The 21893-nt window shown below is 37.9% G+C and overlaps 1 protein-coding gene across 2 annotated transcripts in view; it reads left to right on the top strand.

The window, feature by feature from the left end:
* The window catches only part of ACYP2 (acylphosphatase 2), a 191629-nt gene extending 179592 nt beyond the window's left edge, over nt 1-12037 (top strand). For both annotated transcript variants that reach the window (XM_040453732.1, XM_040453730.1), the window contains exon 4: nt 11444-12037. In XM_040453732.1, the coding sequence (XP_040309666.1) occupies nt 11444-11558 (115 nt within the window). In that variant the 3' untranslated portion in view covers nt 11559-12037. The remainder of the gene's footprint in view (nt 1-11443) is intronic.
* The last annotated feature ends 9856 nt before the right edge of the window (nt 12038-21893 follow it).

The raw sequence follows: 21893 nt of genomic DNA, 5'->3' as shown, positions 1-21893 counted from the left end.
CAGTGAACACTGTTCACGATTCTTTCTTTCTTTATGTACTAAAGCAATTCTTTCAAAGGCTTAGTACCAACAAAAATGTGGCTAGATAACCTACAATAAGGAGCAATTTGAAATTATCCAATTAATGTGATAAAAACTGACTGACAACGAATTCTGGAGAAGTACATATGGTGGTTTATCTCAGAACCCCAAAGAAAACTATTCTAAGGAACTTCAGTAAGGCATCTGATTCCAATGAGATCACTAGTTTCCCTATGTACCAGTTTAAAAACATGATGATTAAAAAGCATCTTGTTCAAAATAGCAAGAAAAATATATCTAAGTATTAACTTATCGGTATTTAATTAAGAACCTGAATTAAGTAAACTACAAAATTTTGAGGAGGAATGTAAAGAATTGAACAGAAATAGGGAACATCTGTTACTCTTGATAAGATTAAATGTTAGCATGTTCATTCTTTCCGAATTATTTTAAAATTTACAAAGGTATTTTATGATTTTTAAGGGATTTTGACTGGACAAAATTATGCTAAAATCTAATAGACTTCGTGATAAACAAGGACAATTGGAATAATGAGGTTGGGGGGTAACAGAGACTGCTGAGCATTAAAATATATTCTAAAGCTATAAGAATTAAAATAGTTTAGTATTCTAGGCCTATCTCAAGAAACAAGAAAAATCCCAAATACAAAATCTAACAGCACACCTAAAGGAACTAGAAGCAGAACAGCAAAGGAACCCCAAATCCAGCAGAAGAGAAATAATAAAGATCAGAGGAGAAATAAACAATAGAGAATCCAAAAAAAAAAAAAAAAAACAAAAAAACAAAAAAAACAAAACAAACAAACAAAAAACCAAAACAGAACAAATCAATGAAACTAAGAGTTGGTTTTTCAAAAAAATAAACAAAATTGATAAACCTCTAGCCAGACTTCTCAAAAACAAAAGGGAGATGACCCAAATAAAATCATGAATGAAAATGGAATTATTACAACCAATACCTCAGAAATACAAGCAATTATCAGGGAATACCATGAAAAATTATATGCCAACAAACTGGACAACCTGGAAGAAATGGACAAATTCCTAAACACCTATACACTACCAAAACTCAAACGGGAAGAAATAAAAAATTTGAACAGACCCATAACTAGTGTAGAAATTGAATCAGTTATCAAAAATCTCCCAACAAATAAGAGTCCAGGGCCAGATGGCTTCTCTGGGGAATTCTAGCAGACATTTAAAGCAGCATTAATACCTATCCTTCTCAAGCTGTTCCAAAAAATAGAAAGGGAGGGAAAACTTCTGGACTCATCCTACAAAGCCAGCATTACTTTGATTCTCAAACCAGACAGAGACCCAACATAAAAGGAGAACCACAGGCCAATATCCCTGATGAATATGGATGCAAAAATTCTCAACAAGATACTAGCAAATCAAATTCAACAGCATATAAAAAGAATTATTCACCATGATCAAGTGGGATTCATTCCTGGGCTGCAGGAAATATTCGCAGATCAATTAATGTGACACATCACATCAATAAAAGGAAAGAACCATATGATCCTGTTAATATATGCAGAAAAAGCATTTGACAAAATCCAGCATCCTTTTTTTAATAAAAACCCTAAAGAAAGGATAGAAGGAAATACTTGAACATCATGAAATCCATTTATGAAAAGCCCACAGCTAATATCATCCTCAATGGGGAAAAACTGAGAGCTTTCCCCCTGAGATCAGGAACACAACGGGGATGTCCACTCTCACCGCTGTTGTTTAACATAATGTTGGAAGTGCTAGCATCAGCAATCAGACAACAAAAGGAAATAAAAGGCATCAAAGCTGGCAAAGAAGTCAAACTTTCACTTTTCACAGATGACATGATACTGTACACAGAAAACCCGACAGACTCCACCCAAAGTCTGCTAGAACTCATACATGAAGTCAGAAAAGTCACAGGGTACAAAAATCAATGTACAGAAGTCGGTTGCATTTTTATACACCAATAATGAAGCAACAGAGAAAGAAACTGATTCCATTTACAATTGCACCAAGAACCATAAAATATCTAGGAATAAACCTAACCAAAGATGTAAAAGATCTGTAAGCTGAAAACTATAGAAAGCTTATGAAGGAAACTGAGGAAGACACAAAGAAACAGAAAAACATTCCATGCTCATGGATTGGAAGAATAAATATTGTTAAGATGTCAATACTACCCAAAGCAATCTACGCATTCAATGCAATCCCAATCAAAATTGCACCGGCATTCTCAAAGCTAGAACAAACAATCCTAAAATTTGTGTGGAACCACAAAAGATGCCAAGTAGTCAAAGTAATACTGAAGTAGAAAACCAAAGTGGGAGGCATCACAATCCCAGACTTTAGCTTCTACTACAAAGCTGTAATCATCAAGACAGTATGGTATTAGCACAAAAACAGATACATAGACCAATGGTATAGAATGGAGACTCCAGAATTGGACCCATAAACGTATGGCCAGCTAATCTTTGACAAAACAGGAAAGAGTATCCAATGGAAAAAAGACAGTCTCTTTAACAAATGGTGCTGGGAGAACTGGACAGCAACATGCAGAAGAATGAAACTAGACCACTTTCTTACACCATACACAAAAATAAACTCAAAATGGATGAAAGACCTGAATGTGAGACAGGAAACCATCAAAATCCTAGAGCAGAAAGCAGGCAACAACCTTTTTGACCTCAGCTGCAGCAATTTCTTACTCGACACATCTCCAAAGACAAGAGAATGAAAAGCAAAAATAAACTATTGGGACCTCATCAATAGGTCTTGTTGATCAAGAAAACAATCAATAAAACTAAAAGGCAACTGACGGAATAGGAAAAGATATTTGCAAATCACATATTGTATAAATGGTTGGTATCCAAAATCTATAAAGAACTCACCAAACTCCACACCTGAAAAAAAAAATAATCCAGTAAAGAAATGGGCAGAAGACATGAATAGACAGTTTTCCAAAGAAGACATCCAGATGGCCAACAGACACAAAAACAATGCTCAATGTCACTCATCATCAGGCAAATACAAATCAAAGCCACACTGAAATACCACCTCACGCCAGTCATAATGGCTAAAATGAACAAATCAGGAAACTAGATGCTGGTGAGGATGTGGAGAAATGGGAACCCTCTTGCACTGTTGGTGGGAATGCAAACTGGTGCAACCCCTCTGGAAAACAATGTGGAGGTTCCGCAAAAAATTAAAAATAGAGGTACTCTGTGACCCAGCAATAGCACAACTAAGAATTTATCTAAAGGATACAGGAGTGTTGATGCATAGGGGTATATGTACCCCAATGTTTACAGCAGCGCTTTCAACAATAGCCAAATTATGGAAAGAGCCTAAATATCCATCAACTGATGAATGGATAGAGAAGATGTGGTTTATATATACAATGGAATACTACTTGGCAATGAGAAAGAATAAAATCATGCCATTTGCAGCAACATGGATGGAACTGGAGGGTATTATGCTCAGTGAAATAAGTCAGAGAAAGATATCATATGTTTTCATTCATATGTGGATCTTGACAAACTGAACAGAAGACCATGGGGGAAGGTAATGGGGAAAAATGTTACAGAGAAGGAGGGGGGCAAACCATAAGAGTCTCTTAAACACCGAGAACAAACAGGGTTGATGGGGGGTGGGGGGAGAGAGGAAAGTGAGTGATGGGCATTGGGGAGGGCACTTGTTGGGATGAATACTGGGTTTGTATGGAAGCCAATTTAACAATAAATTTTATTAAAAATAAATAAAATAGTTTGGTAATGGTTTAGGGATTAACCAAAGCTATCAGTGAAGTCAAATAGAATGTCTAGAAAAAGATTCAGGCATATACGTAGATTCAGTCTCTAATAACAGTTGTGCTGGGAAAATATCTAACCATTCAAAATTAAGATCTCTTTTTCATATAATGCAATCATATAATTCCAGATGGATTGAAGATTTAAACATAAAGGAAAAAGCCATACTTCCAATTAAAGATGTTACATTTTGAACATATGCACTTCTCCCATCTAAGCCCCACTTAAGTATGAGTAAAATTGATTTTTTAAAAAAGGTTTAAACACCCAGAAGAACAAAGAATGAGAGAGAAAGCTTCAAAACTTTGGAAAACAAGGCAACAAAACTTGGGAAATTAGAAAGCAAATGAGCTAATGGTCACACTGATCTGAATGGTAAGTGTCCAGTGGGAGAAGCAGAGAAATGGCCCTTTTAACACAGTGGAAACTCCCCAAGGCAGTGGGCAGAAATGTGGGGTCAAAAATACAAGGATTTAAAATTTGTTTAATAAGCTATTATCTCCCATCCCTTACAGGGGAGTGGCTGCACCACCCACCCAGGTGGAAGCCAGAATTTCAAGCTCTGGAGAGGGTCTTAGAGACACAGCTGAAAAAAGATCAAGTGCTGATAACAGATATTCAGTGAAAATTACACACTAAATACTGAGGTCTTACCCTTCTTCCCAGAACACACACAGCCAAATTTATAGACTCTAGGTGGATATTGGACATACCTTCTGTGGAGGATCTGCCCAGTTTAAGAGAAGAGATACAAAGATACCAAAATCAGAAGCTCCCCCATGAAATGGCTCATTCACCGTACTCCAGTAAACCTAAGACCACAGCTCTGCAGCTGGCTAAGGAGAAGTCCACTCCAGGTTGGGGGATGTCCTACCTTCCATTGCTCACTCCAGGAAACATCGGATTGAATTGTTACTCTGCCCCTAAGATGGGATGTCCCTATGGAGAAGCCTTTGGCCCAAGCACTGATCCCTGGCCCTATTGTTTCCACTGTGCTTAGAGGACAGATGTCTAAAGAAGTAGAGCTCAGCGCAGTGCAGACAGGCACATGTTCCATTCCTGGCCATCTAGTCATCCTCAAGGGCTCCCCTTGCTCTTCAGCAATTAACTCTCATAACAATTATTTTTTTAAGTTTTGTTTTGTTTTGTTTTGTTTTTTAATTTTGAGAGAGCAAGCAGGGGATGGGTAGAGAGAGAACGAGAGAAAGAGAATCCCAGTCTCCAGACTGTCAGCACAGAGCCTGATGTGGGACTCGAACTCACGAACTGTGAGATCATGACCTGAGCCAAAATTCAGAATCAGACCTTAACCCACTGAGCCACTCAGGTGCCCCTCCCATAGCAATTATTAACACCATTTTCACTTAAATTCCTCAACCCTACCTCACCTCCAGTAATTCTCAGTAAATTACCTTACCTCAGGCTATCTTGTGTAAATGCCTCTTCGTATCAAATTGTGTGTGTGTGTGTGTTTATCTGTCTTCTGTACAGATAAGATTTGTCCTGTCTTCTAAATGTAACGAGTCTGCTTACGAACCTGCCCTGAGCCCTTTTCCCTCTAATTACTACTTCTATCTTGCATCTTCTATTCATTCTGGCTGCCCACTTGTGAGAATATGTGGGCTTATTCTCCAGGTGTCAGGAGTGCTGGTGGAAGGTGGCCCTCAACCGTCAGCCATCTTCAGAAGTTGCCCCAGCAGAAGGAAGTCATAACACAAACAGTCACCCCTTCTCTGGGCAGCTCTTCTGTAATGACTGGCTAATGGGGGGAGGGGTGGGATATAAAGACCCAGCCCTCTCACTGTACCTTGGGACAGCCCTGAAGGGTCTTCCCTAATTCAGAGCTCCCGTGTGTTGGCCGAGGTCTTCAATGAGACTACATCTCACCCAACTTCCCCCTCAGGCCAATGTTGTCTACTTTCTTTGCCTCCCACGGTTTTTGAACCCAAGAGCAATCCCTACAAACTAATCTCCATCTCAGAGTCGCATCCCAGGGCCCCCTCTCTATGACAGCACGTCTGTAAGTCATGGACATTTAAAATTTTGATAGGTAGTACCAAGTTGCCCTTTTAAAAAGCTGTACAGAGTTGCATTCCCATCAATCTAGAAAAGTGCCTCTAAACTATCTCCACTAGATATAACCAATTTTTCAAATCTTTGCCATTTCATAAGTAACAGATGGTATCTTGTTCTTGTTTGATTTATAATTTTAAAATTATGAGTAAGAGAATATTTCACATATTTATTGGCCATTTATATTTCTTATGTTTATGTTCTTTGTCCATTTTTCCATGGAATGGCTATCTTTTATGTATTGGTTTTTAAGTGCTCTTTGTAGAGTAAGAAAATTGCAGGTAAGTTTTCCGGTTTGTTCTTTGTTATGGCTTTGCTTAAGACATTTTTTTTTTTGACCATTCTCTAAAGTTTTACATTTTTAATTAGTTAACATTATCCATTTTTTTCCCTATGCTTCTTAGTTTCCTGTCAAGCTTAAGCTGGCATTCCCTATCCTAAGATTTGAAATTTTCAATACTATTTTCTTTATAATTTAGCTCCAGTGCCATTGGCATCACAAGGATGTCCCTGAGTACCTTGGCCAGAAATTAACCCCAACCATTTCCTCTGCCTTTACATTAAAATCACATTGCACATCACATTCTGAATTACTTTATAGTAATTTTTATTCTCCAAACTCTTCTGTTAGATTGTGAGTTACTGAGGGAAGAAATTTCATTTTATTCCTTTATTTTTAACCAAACTCCATACTTTATTTATCTTTCACTAGTTTTTCCACTAATGTCCTTTTCTTGGTCCAGAATCCCATCCAGGATACTGCATTAGTCATCATGTCTCCTTTGGCTTCTCTTGGCAGCCAGTTTCACAGATTTTGTGTTTTCCAAGTTTTTATTTAAATTCCATTGGTCAACATACAGTGTAATATTAGTTTCAGGTGTACAGTTTGGTGATTCAACACTTAAAACCAATACCTGGTACTCATCACAACAAGTGCCCTTCTTAATCCCCATCCCCTATTTCAACCATCCCCCCACCTCCCATCTAGCAACCATCAGTTTGTTCTCTATAGTTTCTTGGTTTGCCTCTTTTTTCCCCCTTTGCTTGTTTTGTTTCTTAAATTCTATATATGAGTGAAACCATATGGTATTTGTCTTTCTCTGACTTATTTTGAGCATAATACTCTCTAGCTCCATCCACATTGTTGCAAATGGCATGATTTTGTTCTTGTTTTGTGGCTAATATTCCATTGTACATATACCACATCCTCTTTATCCATTCATCAATCAACGGACACTTGGGCTGTTTCCATAATTTGGCCATTGTGGATAGTGCTGCTATGAACATTGGGGAGCATTTATCCTGCAAATTAGTATTTTTGTATCCTTTGGATAAATACCTAGTAGTGCAACTGTTGGATCCTAGGGTAGTTCTATTTTTAACTTTTTGAGGAACCTCCATACTGTTTGCCAGAGTGGCTGCACTGGTTTGCATTCCTACCAACAGTCTAAGAGGGGTTCCCCTTTCTCCACATCTCACCAGCACCTGTTGTTTCTTGTGTTACTCATTTTGGCCATTCTGACAGGTGTGAGGTGGTGCATTGTAGTTTTGATTTGAATTTCCTGGATGATGAGTGACATTGAGCATCTTTTCAAGGGTCCATTGGCCATCTGTATATCTTCTTAGGAAAAATGTCTACTCATTTTTTGGGTGTTGAGTTTTATAAGTTCTTTATATATTTTGGATAGTAAAGAAACTTCATTTTAGATATCTGTAATGCATTCCATTATCAAGGATATCACCTTGCTTACAATGCTACTTAAATATTTACTGAAATGAATTAACTGATACTGTTTGATTATGTGGCTTTTAAACCTTCTTGATACAAAAAGGTGAAATTAAAACACTTGAGCTAGGAGACCTCGCAGTTCTGCCATCTCCCAGATCTGAGCCACACCTATAAAGGGCTGACTGCAGGAGCAGCACATGAGGGAAGTCTCAGGGCTTGCCAAGTGATAGGTGACCAGAACACTCTTCGGTAAGTAGGCAGGTCAGGCAAGATTGCTCCTAGCAGTAGGGGTGGCATGCTTGGAGCCATGATACAAAGTGGCCCTCCTGCATCTGATACAAAGCCATAGCTGAATCACCTAACAACATGACCATTCTGCCCCTAGCAGTGGCATAGATTTATCCTTGGCCCTACTTGTGGCTGGTGAACTTCTTAATGGTGTTGAAGACCAGCTACAAGTAGGTGGTCAGGCTCTCAACTAGCTAAATACATTGAGTTTTCATCCTAGGTGGATTAGTCATTGCAACTTATAGGCCCACTAGTACTTGTCCTGGATTCACTGGTTCTAATTGTTCTCCACTCATTCTCTCTTGAGCCCGTTGAAATACAGCTTTAACTCTACCAAAACTATACTTATCAAAGTCATCAGTGACCAGCGTGTTGCCAAATGCAATGGTCAATTCTCAGTCCTCACCTTACTTGACCTGCCAGCAGCAGGGACCCAGTTGATCCATTCGTGGAGGGTTTCATTTGCCTCCTAGGACAGGATGCCCTTCCAGTTTTGCTCCTACCCCCTAGATGCTTTCTTCTCTTCTTTGCTGGTTTTTCCTCTGCTTCCTGAGCTCTTAACTTGGGGGTGTCCTAAGACACAGTCCCTGTACCTCTTTCCTTTTCTATATGCTTTTTCTCGGTGATGCCATCCAATCTTACGGCTTTCAGTACTGACTACCTGCAGACAAATTCCAACTTTATCTCCTCCAGCCAGACTCAAAGATCCAACTGGCTGCTCAACATCTCATGTAGATGTCTAATATCTCAAAGTCAACTTTCCAAAATTGAACTTTTTTTTTTTTTGGAAATATGATTTTATTTTTCAAGTTTTTATTAAATCCTAGTTAGTTAACACACAGTGTAATATTGGTTTCAGAGGTATAATTTAGTGATTCATCACTTACATATAACACTCAGTGATCAACACAAGTACCCTCCTTAATACCCATCATCCATTTAGCCCATCCCCCACCCACCTCCCTCCATCAACCCTGTTTGTTCTCTATAGTTGAGTATTACGGTTTGCTTCCCTCTCTTCCTCCACCCTTCTCCTACATTCTGTTTTGTTTCTTAAATTCCACATGAATGAAATCATATGGTATCTGTTTTTCCCTGACTGACTTATTTCACTTAGCATTATACTCTCTAGCTCAATCCATGTCATTGCCAATGGCAAGATTTTGTTCTTTTTAATGGCTGAGTAATATTCTATTGTGCTTTTATACCACATCTTTATCCATTCATCAGTTGATGAACATGTGGGCTCTTTCCATAATTTAGCTACTCAAAACTGAACTTCTAATCTTTCCCCAATCTGCTCTTCACACGGTCTCTCCATTTCAGTGAATCACAACCATTACCAAATAGTTTCTCACCAGTAACTCTGGGGTCATCCTTCAGTCCTCTCTCCCTCACATCATGTCCAATCTGTCAGCAAATCACAGCCAGAATCTGACCGTTTGTCATCACCACCACTGCTACTACCCTGGGCAAATTACTTAACTCTTCTCTCTTTCCTCATCCATACCTTGGGAGTAATGATAGACTATAACTTACAGGGTTAGAATCTATATAAAGAACTTAGCACAATGCTGAGCAAATAGTGCTTAATATACTTTCGCTTTTATTATTTCTGGCCTTTGTTTTCTAAAAGATTTCAAGGAGATAGTAGTAAAATTGAAGCCATTGGCTCCTTTTCTAAATAACTGAATTTTGTTCTTCAACATGTGCAATTTCAACTTTGAAGATTTTAACTAAATGAGTTGAAGAAAATAAGATGTGTTACTGGGCTTAGCTTCTGAGAAAGGAGAAACATGAAAATTCACCTTACCTAGTAAAACTGTCACAAGAATCAAAGAAAGGGTTAAATAATTCAATGGCAATTTGAATCATTGGCATTCTTCTCTAGACTGATTAAGAGTAATTTCCAGATTATCAGACCACTTTAGCATAGAAAATATTTTTTAATTCAAGGTTACAGGAGAGTGTTACATATGATAGTACACAGCTGTATGTGGTACTAGCCTCACAACTTGAAAGAACTTTGGGGATATGGGCAAACTTGTGGACTGTTTCTACAGCAACAGCTGGGTAACAGCCAGTGCTTATATTAAACTGCTTCAGGTTGTTTACCTGTAGTCCTATGTAATCTGTCATCCCAACTAATTATTAATAGTTAGAAAGATTCTGGAAAATCTTTAACAGTAATATCTCGGGGGTCAACAATATTAAACTAAGCCTGAATTATATAAGGAAGCATCGCAGATAAGTACCCAAATGCATAAATTAAGCACCTATATATTGCTAATAAATAAAAACCATTGCACTATAGAAGCCGAAAAATAGTTTCAGAGCATTTAACTTGTCTCTTTAATGTGGCCGTTTTGATAATATATGTATTAAGAAATAGTTTTTGAATAGATCAGAAAATGTTCAGCTAATTTTAAGTTTTTAAGATTTTATTTTTTTAAGGGGTGCCTGGGTGGCTCAGTCAGTTTAAGCATCTGACTTTGGTTCAGATCATGATCTCACGGTTTTGGGTTAGAGCCCCACATCCCTCTCTGTGCTTGACAGCTCAGAACCCGGAGCCTGCTTTCAGATTCTGTCTCCCTCTCTCTCTGTCCTTTCCTTGCTAATGCTCTCTCTCTCTCTTTCACAAATAAATAAAAGCAAATAAAAAAAAAAATAAGATCTTTTTAAAAAATTTCTTAAAAAAATTTTTTTTTAAATTTTTTCAATGTTTTTTATTTATTTTGGGGACAGAGAGAGACAGAGCATGAACGGGGGAGGGGCAGAGAGAGAGGGAGACACAGAATCGGAAACAGGCTCCAGGCTCTGAGCCATCAGCCCAGAGCCTGACGCGGGGCTCGAACTCACGGACCGCGAGATCGTGACCTGGCTGAAGTCGGACGCTTAACCGACTGCGCCACCCAGGCGCCCCAAAAAGATCTTATTTTTTAATGTAACCTCTATACCCAAAGTAGGGTTTGCACTTACAACCCTGAGATCAAGAGTTGCATACTGTATTGACTGAGCCAACCAGGCACTCCTCATCTAAAATGTTTATGGGAAATCACATTCTTTACACTTTTTTAATTTTTTCTCTTTCAGCACATGGCAGATATGTACATATACATACGTACACACACCTACCATGTGCTGAGTAATGAGAAAAAACAATGGTGAATTGTTTTTATTATTTACTTCTTTGTAAAAATATTATCCTTTTACATATAAGAGCTAGATTTTAATGGCTTTGAATGCTTTAAAACAGGGAAAATATGAAATCATCATGAGTTTACTGGGCTTAATTTGCTATATGCTTTTCTTTGTTCCTATCTAATTATGTGTTAAACTTTCTGGTACTCTGATACATGATGTATACAATATAAAAAATTATATTTCACATTAGATGCAAAAGTTACTTAGTAAAAGTAAACTCCCATTGTAACCTGTGGTGGGATCATTTTGGCTAGTGCATAGATGCTTTGAGTGCTAATTTTTATTCATTTGTTTATTTTTTGTAGGATGTCCTGGCTGAGCAAGGTTGGAAGTCCTAGTTCTCGCATTGACCGCACAAACTTTTCTAATGAAAAAATCATCTCTCAACTTGACTACTCAAATTTTAGTATCCGATACTAACAGAAGAGAAATAAAAATTTTAATGCTTATATTACACAACAAACACCATATATTCTCAAGTCTATGTACTAGAATAATAGTAGCAGAGTAGGGTAAAAAAAAGAACTTTCTGTTCTGAAAGCTACAACAGAATATATGTTACTAAAAAGGTCTGACACTAAAATAGTTTTACTCGACTATGTTTTTAAGACGCAAAAACATAGTATTGTAAAGGATATTACAAAATATTTAATATGAATATTTAAACTTGTCTTGTGGAATCTTTAATGAATATTATAGCAAGTGTTATTTGGCTAGGTATAAAATAAAGCTCAACCATTTAAAAATTAAGCATTGTTGTCTGAATTCTAAAAACCTCCTGAATAATAATTTATTAAATTTGAGTCATTTGTTTAACAAGAACCAGTAGTTAGATATAAATGTATATGATGATCAGTATAACCACAAAATAATATCAATAAAGAATTTTTAAAATTCTGGTTGAGACATTCAATATTTTGGTTGGAGTAACCTAATGCCATCTATGACCTTTATTGTTCTGTGTAGTGAGCAGGTGAGTGATGGTTACTGTTAAGAACGCACAATTTCACTACTACGAACAGCAAGATTTATGTCAACAACTATGTACAATGGTTTGTCCCAAGGAACCGACAGTCCAATTAAATCATACTATCCCTTGAACTTGACTTATCATTTAGGGATTTTTCACATGTAAATGGTAATTAAGCAACAGGATATTTTAAGGAGAAGGTTCATTTCTATGCCATAGAATTATTGAAAAAAGATCTTTAACTCAAAATACTAGGGGACTTCAAATGTTGTAGGCATATACATATGTATGTCCTTCAGTGATCTCCTAATTTTTGTACCAATGGAATCCTTCATTAAAACAAAATTTTCCATGGAATTTAATACCTAAAGTAAGTAAAAAAAAAGCCCACTAGTATGACTGAAATGGGCATGGAGGTCCTTGGAGCCCTGCATGCTTGGTCTCATTTTGCCTCCTGCATCTTGTCTGCCTTGGACAATTTCACATCCCCTAGGAATCTACATTAGAAACTACCATTCTGTCTGTAGAACCAATCTCCACTGTTACTCTCGATAGCATGGACAAAGACTTCAGGCCTCTTTCTTTTACCTGCTCCAAGAGTAGAATTGAGAAAAGAAAATGAGGTGAGACTGACGTCATTCCTTTGAAAGGTTAACTCTGTGCATAATAATAATATTGATATCTACCATACACAAGACAACACAAAATCAGGGAATGACCAAGATATTTTTTTAAAACTTTCCAAACACACTTAAAGGAATAAATATTGATATCTACCATACACAAGACAACACAAAATCAGGGAATGACCAAGATATTTTTTTAAAACTTTCCAAACACACTTAAAGGAATAAAACAACTTTCCTATTATTCTAATGTCATCATCATGTTAAGCATTATACATGTCAAATATTATACAGGAGAATCTATTGTGATAGTCATTTGAATTTTTCTCTTATTTCCCTACTCCTGGTTGAAAGAAGGGAGAAAAGCCTTTGTATTCCCTAAGCTCAGGGAAGCTTTTGGTGCTAGTGTCCTGGAGACAACTTCTCTTCCAAGATTGAATTTTAAAGAGGGCATATGATGCTATGAGTGGAGGACAAAGATTAACACTAGGCTTTTAGCAGGTAAAAGAGAAGCAGAACTGGCAAGAGCCAAGAGGAAGAGATTATCCAAGACTTTGAGAAGGTACCAAAGGCCTTGGGTTTCCTAAGAGATGGAGACCTGTGCCTTTCTCCCCAGCAGCGCCTGTGCAGGATTGCTACACCTGAGAAGGGGGCAGCTTGAACACTCAGAGAAGAGGGGTCCCAGGCCCAGGGACTCCTGGTACCAGCAAGATTCCTGTCCCCAAAAATGCCACAAAGCATCCTGCTACAGGGGACCATGGTGGCTCAGACAATAGTCCTGGCAACTGGAATGGACTAGAAGCCAGAGAAATCTTTTCTGAATGTTCTCTGTGCATGAAATCCTTTCTGTGGTCCTTCTGGAAGAGAGCAGACAATCCCAGGGATGACTGAGAATTAACCTCCCACCGGTCAGACAGGATGGGGCTTGAAAGAGATTTGCTTTGATTTACAGAAAATAAAATAGACATTTCTTGCACACTCAAGTTTGAAACAAAATCGGTATCTCTTTACACATAGAAAGGCTAAGTGATTTTAGAAAAATACCATCTCAGAAGTGACACCAATATGTCACTTTTTATTACCTTGCTATACTCTGGTAGTTCCCGTCCCAACTGTCATTATAAGAAAATCATACCTTACTGGCACAATCTTCTAACTGCACAAAGTGAATCACATTAGTCAAGGTTAATGATTAACACATAATGAAATTCCATCACAGGATGAAAAATGTTGTAAATAATGATTAAAAGTAGTGTTTGTGAATGGGTAGAAAGCAAGAGGGAAGTTGTAAAAATGTATTATGGATACCAGAGAACACATCTTACCAGTAAACTTGATTATGTCAAATTTCACAGTGAATGCACACAGGGAATTTTAAATTTATGTATTTTAGATAATAAACCTTGACAAGTTTAGTCAGAATTAGACATTTTAAAAATCAAGAAAAAAAAGCAGAAGATGGGTATCTACTTCAGTGACTATCAACCAGTAAGTGTTACAACACTTCACATGCCCACACCCTCTTCAGGAAACACGCATCAGAATCGGGGGTATGATCTGTAAAAACATATTAAATACTATTTTCTAAATTCATATAAAAATTCCTTTTATTTTTTTTTAACTTTTTTTTCAACGTTTATTTATTTTTGGGACAGAGAGAGACAGAGCATGAATGGCGAGGGTCAGAGAGAGAGGGAGACACAGAATCGGAAACAGGCTCCAGGCTCTGAGCCATCAGCCCAGAGCCTGATGCGGGGCTCGAACTCACGGACCGCGAGATCGTGACCTGGCTGAAGTCGGACGCTTAACCGACTGCGCCACTCAGGCGCCCCAACCTTTTATTTTTTTTAAGTTTATTTATTTTGAGACAGAGAGAGCACAAGTAGGGAAGGGGCAGAGAGAGAGAGAGAGAGAGAGAGAGAGAGAACCAAGCAGGCTCCATGCTGTCAGTGCAGAGCCCAATGCGGGCTCAAACTCATGAACCATGAGATCATGACCTGAGCCGAAATCAAGAGTTATGCTTAACTGACTGAGCCACCCCGTGCCCCGAAAATGCCTATCTTTTAAAAAGCTAGCTCATGAAGTAAAGCTCAGGGAAGTCTTCTTGACTGGAGGGAATATGCAAAAGATAGACCCTTCACCAGGTAGGGTGCATAGAAGCAACTACGCTGTGAGAGATATATGAGACTTTTCCTTAGGAAGAGTATGTGCTTCTAAGCTTGAGAAGAAGCTATTGAAGTTTCATCTGACACAGGGAATCTCTAAGTTCAAGGGAATATCCTGCCTGAGGGATCCTTGTGCTTCAGAGGTAGCTACTTATGTTAACAAAGAACAGAGAAGCACTGGAGGAACAGAGCTAACAGGTGGCTGGTGTGTGTGTCTGGAGGGGGGGGGGTGGTGGTGTCAGGAGATATAGCAACACCCACTAGTTTGTGCTGGAAACTGGTCACTACTTTTATGACTAGATATTTTTAACTTTGTCTATTGAAGGAATTTTTCAGAAGTACCTATCTCTAAGCTCATAATTACAACAGAAAAGACAATAGAAAACCAGAATCTACTTCCAAAAATTAGCCTGTATTTGGAAGGTATATCATGAATATATTTCACATGGTAGCTCTCTCTGGCCTCTGTTAATTTGGATATCAAAGAATTGTTCACTACATAGAGGGACAAGATTTTTATATCTGGAACAAATTGCAGGAACTGAAAATAGGCAACTCTGTGCAGCAGGAAATAGGAATCAAAAGACCTGCATTCTGGGTCCAATCCATCCATTAATTGTATGCCTAGGTCATTTGCAAAGTCAAGAATTTGAACTAAATCAAGACTTTTTGCAGGATTCCTGTAAGCCAGAAGCCTCCCAGGAGGTGGTGCAGGGAGAGGTACAGAACGGCCATGCGAAAGATGGTTAGTTGAGGGTCCTCATATCTGCTCCAATCAAAGCAGCTCTGCTCTCCTCTCTTTCACGCATTAGGATTATCCGCAAGACATCTGCTGAGAAGAATTCTTTCTCAAGTAAAACAAAAACAAACACCACCACCACCAACAACAAAAGGACTATGAATTTAGTATCTGGGGTCTTCTTTTCTAAGTTTCTATACATGTTAAACTCAAATTCATTTCTTGTTCTCTTGACTACTTCCATCAAGCCACTGTGTTACCTATACTCTAACTATTTCCATTGAAATGTGGAAGTTACGAAAAGTACTATTGGAAATAAATTATTTATTTTTCATAGTGTTCTCCACAAAGGTCCATGGTGACTAAAATATTTCTGAAATCAATTTCTGTTGTCTTTTGTTTCTATGTGCCAAAATGAAAAATATGCAAGAGGAAACACAAGTATATACCTAGTGGCTTAATTAAAATGTATTTTATAAGCATAGCTTAGAGATTTTTAACCTGATATTTAGAATTATGTCTAAGAGATAATTTTCCTTTTCTTAATTGATTCAAATTGTTTTTGAATAAAACCAAAGTCTGATAAAAATTTAATACAATTTTAGAATTATCAGACTTGAAAGTCTCAAGTCTTAGTGTGTGATCTCACTGGCAGGTTTTTCTACAGAAAGCGGATTTTTCCCCATTGTAGAGACATGATTTATTCTCTCTTTGCTGCTTAAAGGTCTGTATACATTATTGGTTGGATGTCCAAGATGCTTCTTTTATACTCAAACTAGGTTTTTCTTTTTTTAGTTTTATTTTCCATGTTGGCACAATGGACGCTGCAAGTAGCAGTGGCTACAAGCCTCCCATATGGTGGCTGCTGCTTTTATTCCCTTCCCTTCTCATTTTTTTACAAATACTAAAAATGCATACGGAAAGAGAACATGCAAGAGATTAACTGTATTGGAAATAGAGTTTCTGTTTCAAAACAAGTATTAAAAGCAAGGATTACAGTCAGTCATTTGGTCATTTGCAAGCATCAAGACAGAATTTCTACTGAATTCAGTACACAGTAATCTGGATTAACAACATGCTTGCAATGCTTAACCAGGAAATTGGCATGAACAGGTAGACACAACATCCTATTATTTTTGAGATGCATTATCTACAACAACCAGAACAAATGGAACACAATCCTACGTTTTGGGTACTATTTTCTGAGGTAGCAAAAGCAGAATCAAACTTTCTCTCTGTTCTCTGATCCCAACTACCATTCTTTCTCTATTAACTAGGATAATTTAATTTTTCAGTCATAGCACATCAGAAAGAGAAGGACACAGTTAGCATGCTGGGTGGTCCCTTTACTTTCAAGTGTTCACTTGAAAATGATTTCAACTTTATAAATTTTTAAGTATATCCTTTCATATGTGTATTCCATAATTAAAAAAATTAAAGCTCCTAGAAATCTCATAGCAAAATAACAAAATACTGGATTAGAAGAGTCCAACCATTCTAGGGTTTTAGACTTGAAAAGGATACCTACCCTCTGTGGGCAAATACCAGTATGTAATCAAATTCTTCTCATTAAAAGATGAACAGTAAACCAAATTAGCCTTAAAATTTACGAAAAAAGCACCATAGTTAAGGTAAATGGAACATTATCCTTTAGAATCAGGCGAAGTACACACCTCTAAAAGTTATTTATAACAGAAAAATATTTTCAGGGAACACCTGCTTTTATCATTGATAGCATATAATGAAAATTTATCTTTGAAAAGAGCAGGGAGCTATTGTGGGTGAGGGGGAGATGTGCAGATTAAAATAAAAAATATGGATTATGGGAAATTAGCTGAGATGTAAAAATCATATTCTGAAGAGCAGGCAACATACACATACAGACACACTTAAGCTATGGACAGACTACAGGAAACCCAGAAGGGAATAGGGGAATTGCTATCCATTCTGGAATTATTAAAACTGGCAAATTTCATTAATGATGTAGAGCTGTGGTTGCTAATACCAGCTGATTATCAGAATTACCTAGGAAGCCTTTTAAATACACATATTACTAGGTGGTTCATACCCAGACCTACTGAACCAGAATCTTCTTGGCTTTTGTTCCTGAATCTGCATGTTTAAAAATACCCCCAGATGATTTTGACAATCAGGCAGGCTTTGCAAACACCTTCCCCTCCCCTCCTGCTCTCTCTCTCAAAATAAATCAATAAACATTAGAAAAACATAATACAGTAGGAGGAAGGGAGGGGCAGAAAGTGGCTGGAGATATAGATAAAGCAAGATTGAACATGAGCTGACAACTACTAAAGTGGGCACATAGATCATTAGACCATTCTTTATCATTTCCTTTATTTATATTTTCCATAACAAAGAGCTAAAAAATATGTGCTCAAATCCAACCACTTCTCACTACCTCCAGGCTAGTGATCCTAGTCCCCGTTGTTCCTCTAATAGTCTCCTAACCAAACTCCCTGCTTCTTCCTTCCTCAGCCTGTACTTGACACAGTATTTAGCAATACTATTGAAACAGAAATTTAAACTGGGTGGCTCAGTTGGTTGAGCTTAGGACTCTTGATTTTGCCTTGAAAAAAAAATTTAGAACATGTCATCTTTGGCTTAAAACCTTCTGATTGCAGGCTATTTTACTCTAAGTCAAAGCCACAATTGTATTACAATCATCTATAATCTGGCCTCCCCTTATGTCTTTGATTTCATCTCCTACTGCTCTTCCTCTTGCTCACCTGTTCCAGCCTCATGGAACTCCTTATTGTTGCTTGATAGTCCCAGGCATCCTCTACATTCAGGTCCTTCCACCCCTATTTTCTCTGACTTAAATGCTTTTCTCTTGGATCCACAGGTATCACTCCAGGTCTCTGGGTAAATGTCACTTTATCAACGAGCCCTTCCCTGGTCACCTACTTAAATTGTCAAACACACTCCTTTAACTCCTTAGCTACTTCTTTCTCCATGGTGCTTATCACCATCTAACTAATAATCCCTATTTTATTTATTTATTCTCTTTATCCCAGTGTAAACTACATTAGGACAGGAATGTATTTAAGTTTGTACCCTGCTGTATCTGTAGCACCTAGGACAGCACATGGCCATAGTAAGTGCTCAAGAGTGTTTGTTGAATTAGACACAGAAAAAGAAATAGTTCCTCAAGGGCTTAAACAGAAGACGACGGCTTCATGAAAATATGTAAAAAATGTTTTAAATTCCCCTATAAACACTCCTCCCATAATCTAAGCATATGCTGATTATGAGACACATAAAATAAAAACTTCCACTATCATTCATGATGTAGTGACAAGCACTAAACTTAGCCTTCCATGGTAAACAACTAGGACACTGCACAAAATATATGCAACAAGTGTTTTCAGACGCAGGAGAACAGGCAGTGCAGGACCGTGATCCCAAGGAAAGGAGAACAAATGAAGTGAGCCCTGTAAGTGCCATTATTTTCTGCCTAGAGGCAATTTCCAGAGTGTGGGGGCAGGAAGTGTTTGGAGGCCTTACTGAAGAGCAGGGACAGAATGGAGTTTAGGGAGACACAGCTATACTTGGCTGGTGGCTACCATATTAGACAGCACAGCTCTAGACTAATGAGGGAAAAATGGAAACAAATCCATTGAAATTTAATAGTGGTTGTCTCTAGCAGGTCAAATCGTGCTTAATGTATATGTTTACCAACTTTTCCTATAATAAGCATGTATTTCTTTTGTAATAGGGAAAAAAAAACCTATTGAAAACATGCGTACATCAAATTCCTAATACCTAACTTGGAATTATAAGAAGTGATTTCACCAGAAAAGTTTTAGAATCAAACTCTAATAGTAGAGAAACTGAGGTAGCACTTGATCCTTCAAAGCAGTGTTCATCTCTGGATAGGAATTTCTACACCAACAAAGAGTTGAACAAAATGGAAATCTCATTTGAATTTAAGGAAATTAGTTTCAAATTTTCATGTGCAAGTGAAATGAATAGTTTCTTAATAACAACATTTCCTCTGCATGGTGAGGGATCTAGACAGGATTATTTGTAAGTAGTATAAGAAAGGCATTCTATCTCAGAGACATAATGGACTACGCTGACAATAAAAAAATCAGTTAAGTTGTGAAACTTTCATTCACTTGTCTAATTGTATATAACAGAAGGGAAAGAGCTTTGTGTTTATAGTTGCGGAGAATTTAACAAATATTTTAATAAAGTAGAAAATGAAATCAGTTTAATGGACTCAACCTGAGATAAATAAAAGATGTAGTATTAGCTTTTTAAAAAATTGAGGGGATATACTGTAAATTCTTTCAATGTCTACAACCTGACCTCCTCACATTTCCTCCTTCCCAACAGTGCTTCAGTGTAGCAACAATTAGACCTCTTAATGGGCCCCATTAGTGCCTAAAATATGCAGCCCGAATAATACAGTTGAGACATCAGCATTCTGGTAGTTAGGCCTTAGCTTAACTCTGATTTTAGAAAGAATGACAATGTTCCATTCGTTTTATTGTTTTACCCATTGTTTGAAAACAGAGTGGAAAAAAACCACATTAGCTCTTCTAGAATGTCAGCAAACGCGGGTAACTCTAAATGTGTAGAGCTGTCAATCCCTGGCACATCACAGGGCTTTAGTTCAGCAGTATGTGTGTATGTGGGCAACGTTGCCAGCCATGAGTTCAAACTCTTCACTGACACAAGTTTAAATTCTACCTAGCACATCCTGTGGTACTAAAAGTTTTGCTACATTTAAAAAATTAATCACGTCCAAAGACAAAACTTGAGTGTATTAAATGGTATTCAGAGGACTAAATTTGAAAATATCACTTTGATATAAGATAGAACGGGTCATTTTACTGCAAATCATGTTTTTCCAAACTATAATATGCATTGTTTTTTTTAAGTGCTGGCTGTCCCTGAGTAGCTCACAATTTGACTGGGAAATAAGAACTTCACAAACACACATCTATGGTAAAGTTCCAAGGTAATGAATGAATGATATTTTGTTAGTGTGGTCTGTGTGGGGCAAATCTTAAAAAATTAAGGCCCAGTATTAAGCGCTGCCTTGATACCTCCTGATTAAATTAAAGCAGGAGGGCCTTAAATGGCCTAACTGCAAAGTGTCTTTCCCACTCTGCTCCCATGGGAAAGTCCCCTAGCCAAACAACCCTCCTTCCAAGGGACCAGATGCACTTCTGGCTTATCCCTGAGTAGCAAGTTTTAGGTCCCTGCTAGCCTGCAAAATTATCCAAGCAAGCCAATCACATTCCTCAGTGGAAACCAGGGGTGACCTCATCCCACCTGCCTCCCACAGCCTCTGGTTGTTTATTTTGTGCTTGTTGCAACCCTGTGTGGCCCTGCATGGGTTGGTGTCCATCCCCTTGGCTATGAGTGTGACTAGCGAACTGTTGCTAGTGTCATCTGTCCAATGTCAGGTGTCATGTATTCAACCACCCCCATAACTGTGGGGCAGCAATATCTCCCTCATCAACAGCACAAATAGGAGGGGATTAGAATAAGCTACCTTTCTTAATACTGCAAAATGTCTTTAGAAAAAGATCCTTACAGTGGCTGTCTAAAACGTTTTGGTGAAGTAGGTTGGTCTGAATGGAGAATGATGTTAAGGATTTGGTTTTGCACATGGTTTTGGTCTTACCTTTGGATTCTCTGCCAAAGAAGGATATAGACAAGAAATGATAGCCAAATAGCAAACATAGTAATACTTTCATTAACTGCACAAGGACCCGGTTCAACAATGGGATAAAAAAATAGACTACAAGCTAGATTACAGAAACTGACTTAGAGTAGGAGGCCAAAGTGAGCCCTCTTACTTCCCCTGGGATTTCTCTTGAATTCTATACCCTCTCCAAATAGCTGCATTATTATGGATGACTGGGCCATCAGCTCCATCCAGCTGCAGGTATAACTGAGTGTTAAAATGGCCAGGCCAGCTGAGATAGACCCTGTTTGGTTTGTCCAATTCCTGGAGACAGGAAGTCCACCATCCCTGAGCAATGACCTTTAACACAATGATCCTACCTACTGGTAAGTCCAGTTCTAACAGTCCACTGAGCAAGTTTGTTCTCCAGCATAATGAAAGTGGGTGGAGAGAGGGATGCCAGAGTGGACCAATGGTTTCCTTTTAAACCACGAACAAAGGGGAAAGGAAGTTCCTTCTTCCAGACAGGAGTGAACACAGTTCAGGTAAGTTAACTGTATCTGCAAACAGAGTAAAGCAGAAATGAGAATGATTTT

The sequence above is a fragment of the Herpailurus yagouaroundi genome, unplaced genomic scaffold (genome assembly GCF_014898765.1).
Source record: "Herpailurus yagouaroundi ecotype Mexico unplaced genomic scaffold, PumYag 210, whole genome shotgun sequence".
Taxonomy (NCBI): Eukaryota; Metazoa; Chordata; class Mammalia; order Carnivora; family Felidae; genus Herpailurus; species Herpailurus yagouaroundi.
The sequence above is the reverse complement of the archived record's forward strand: the minus strand, read 5'-3'. Positions and strand labels throughout refer to the sequence as shown.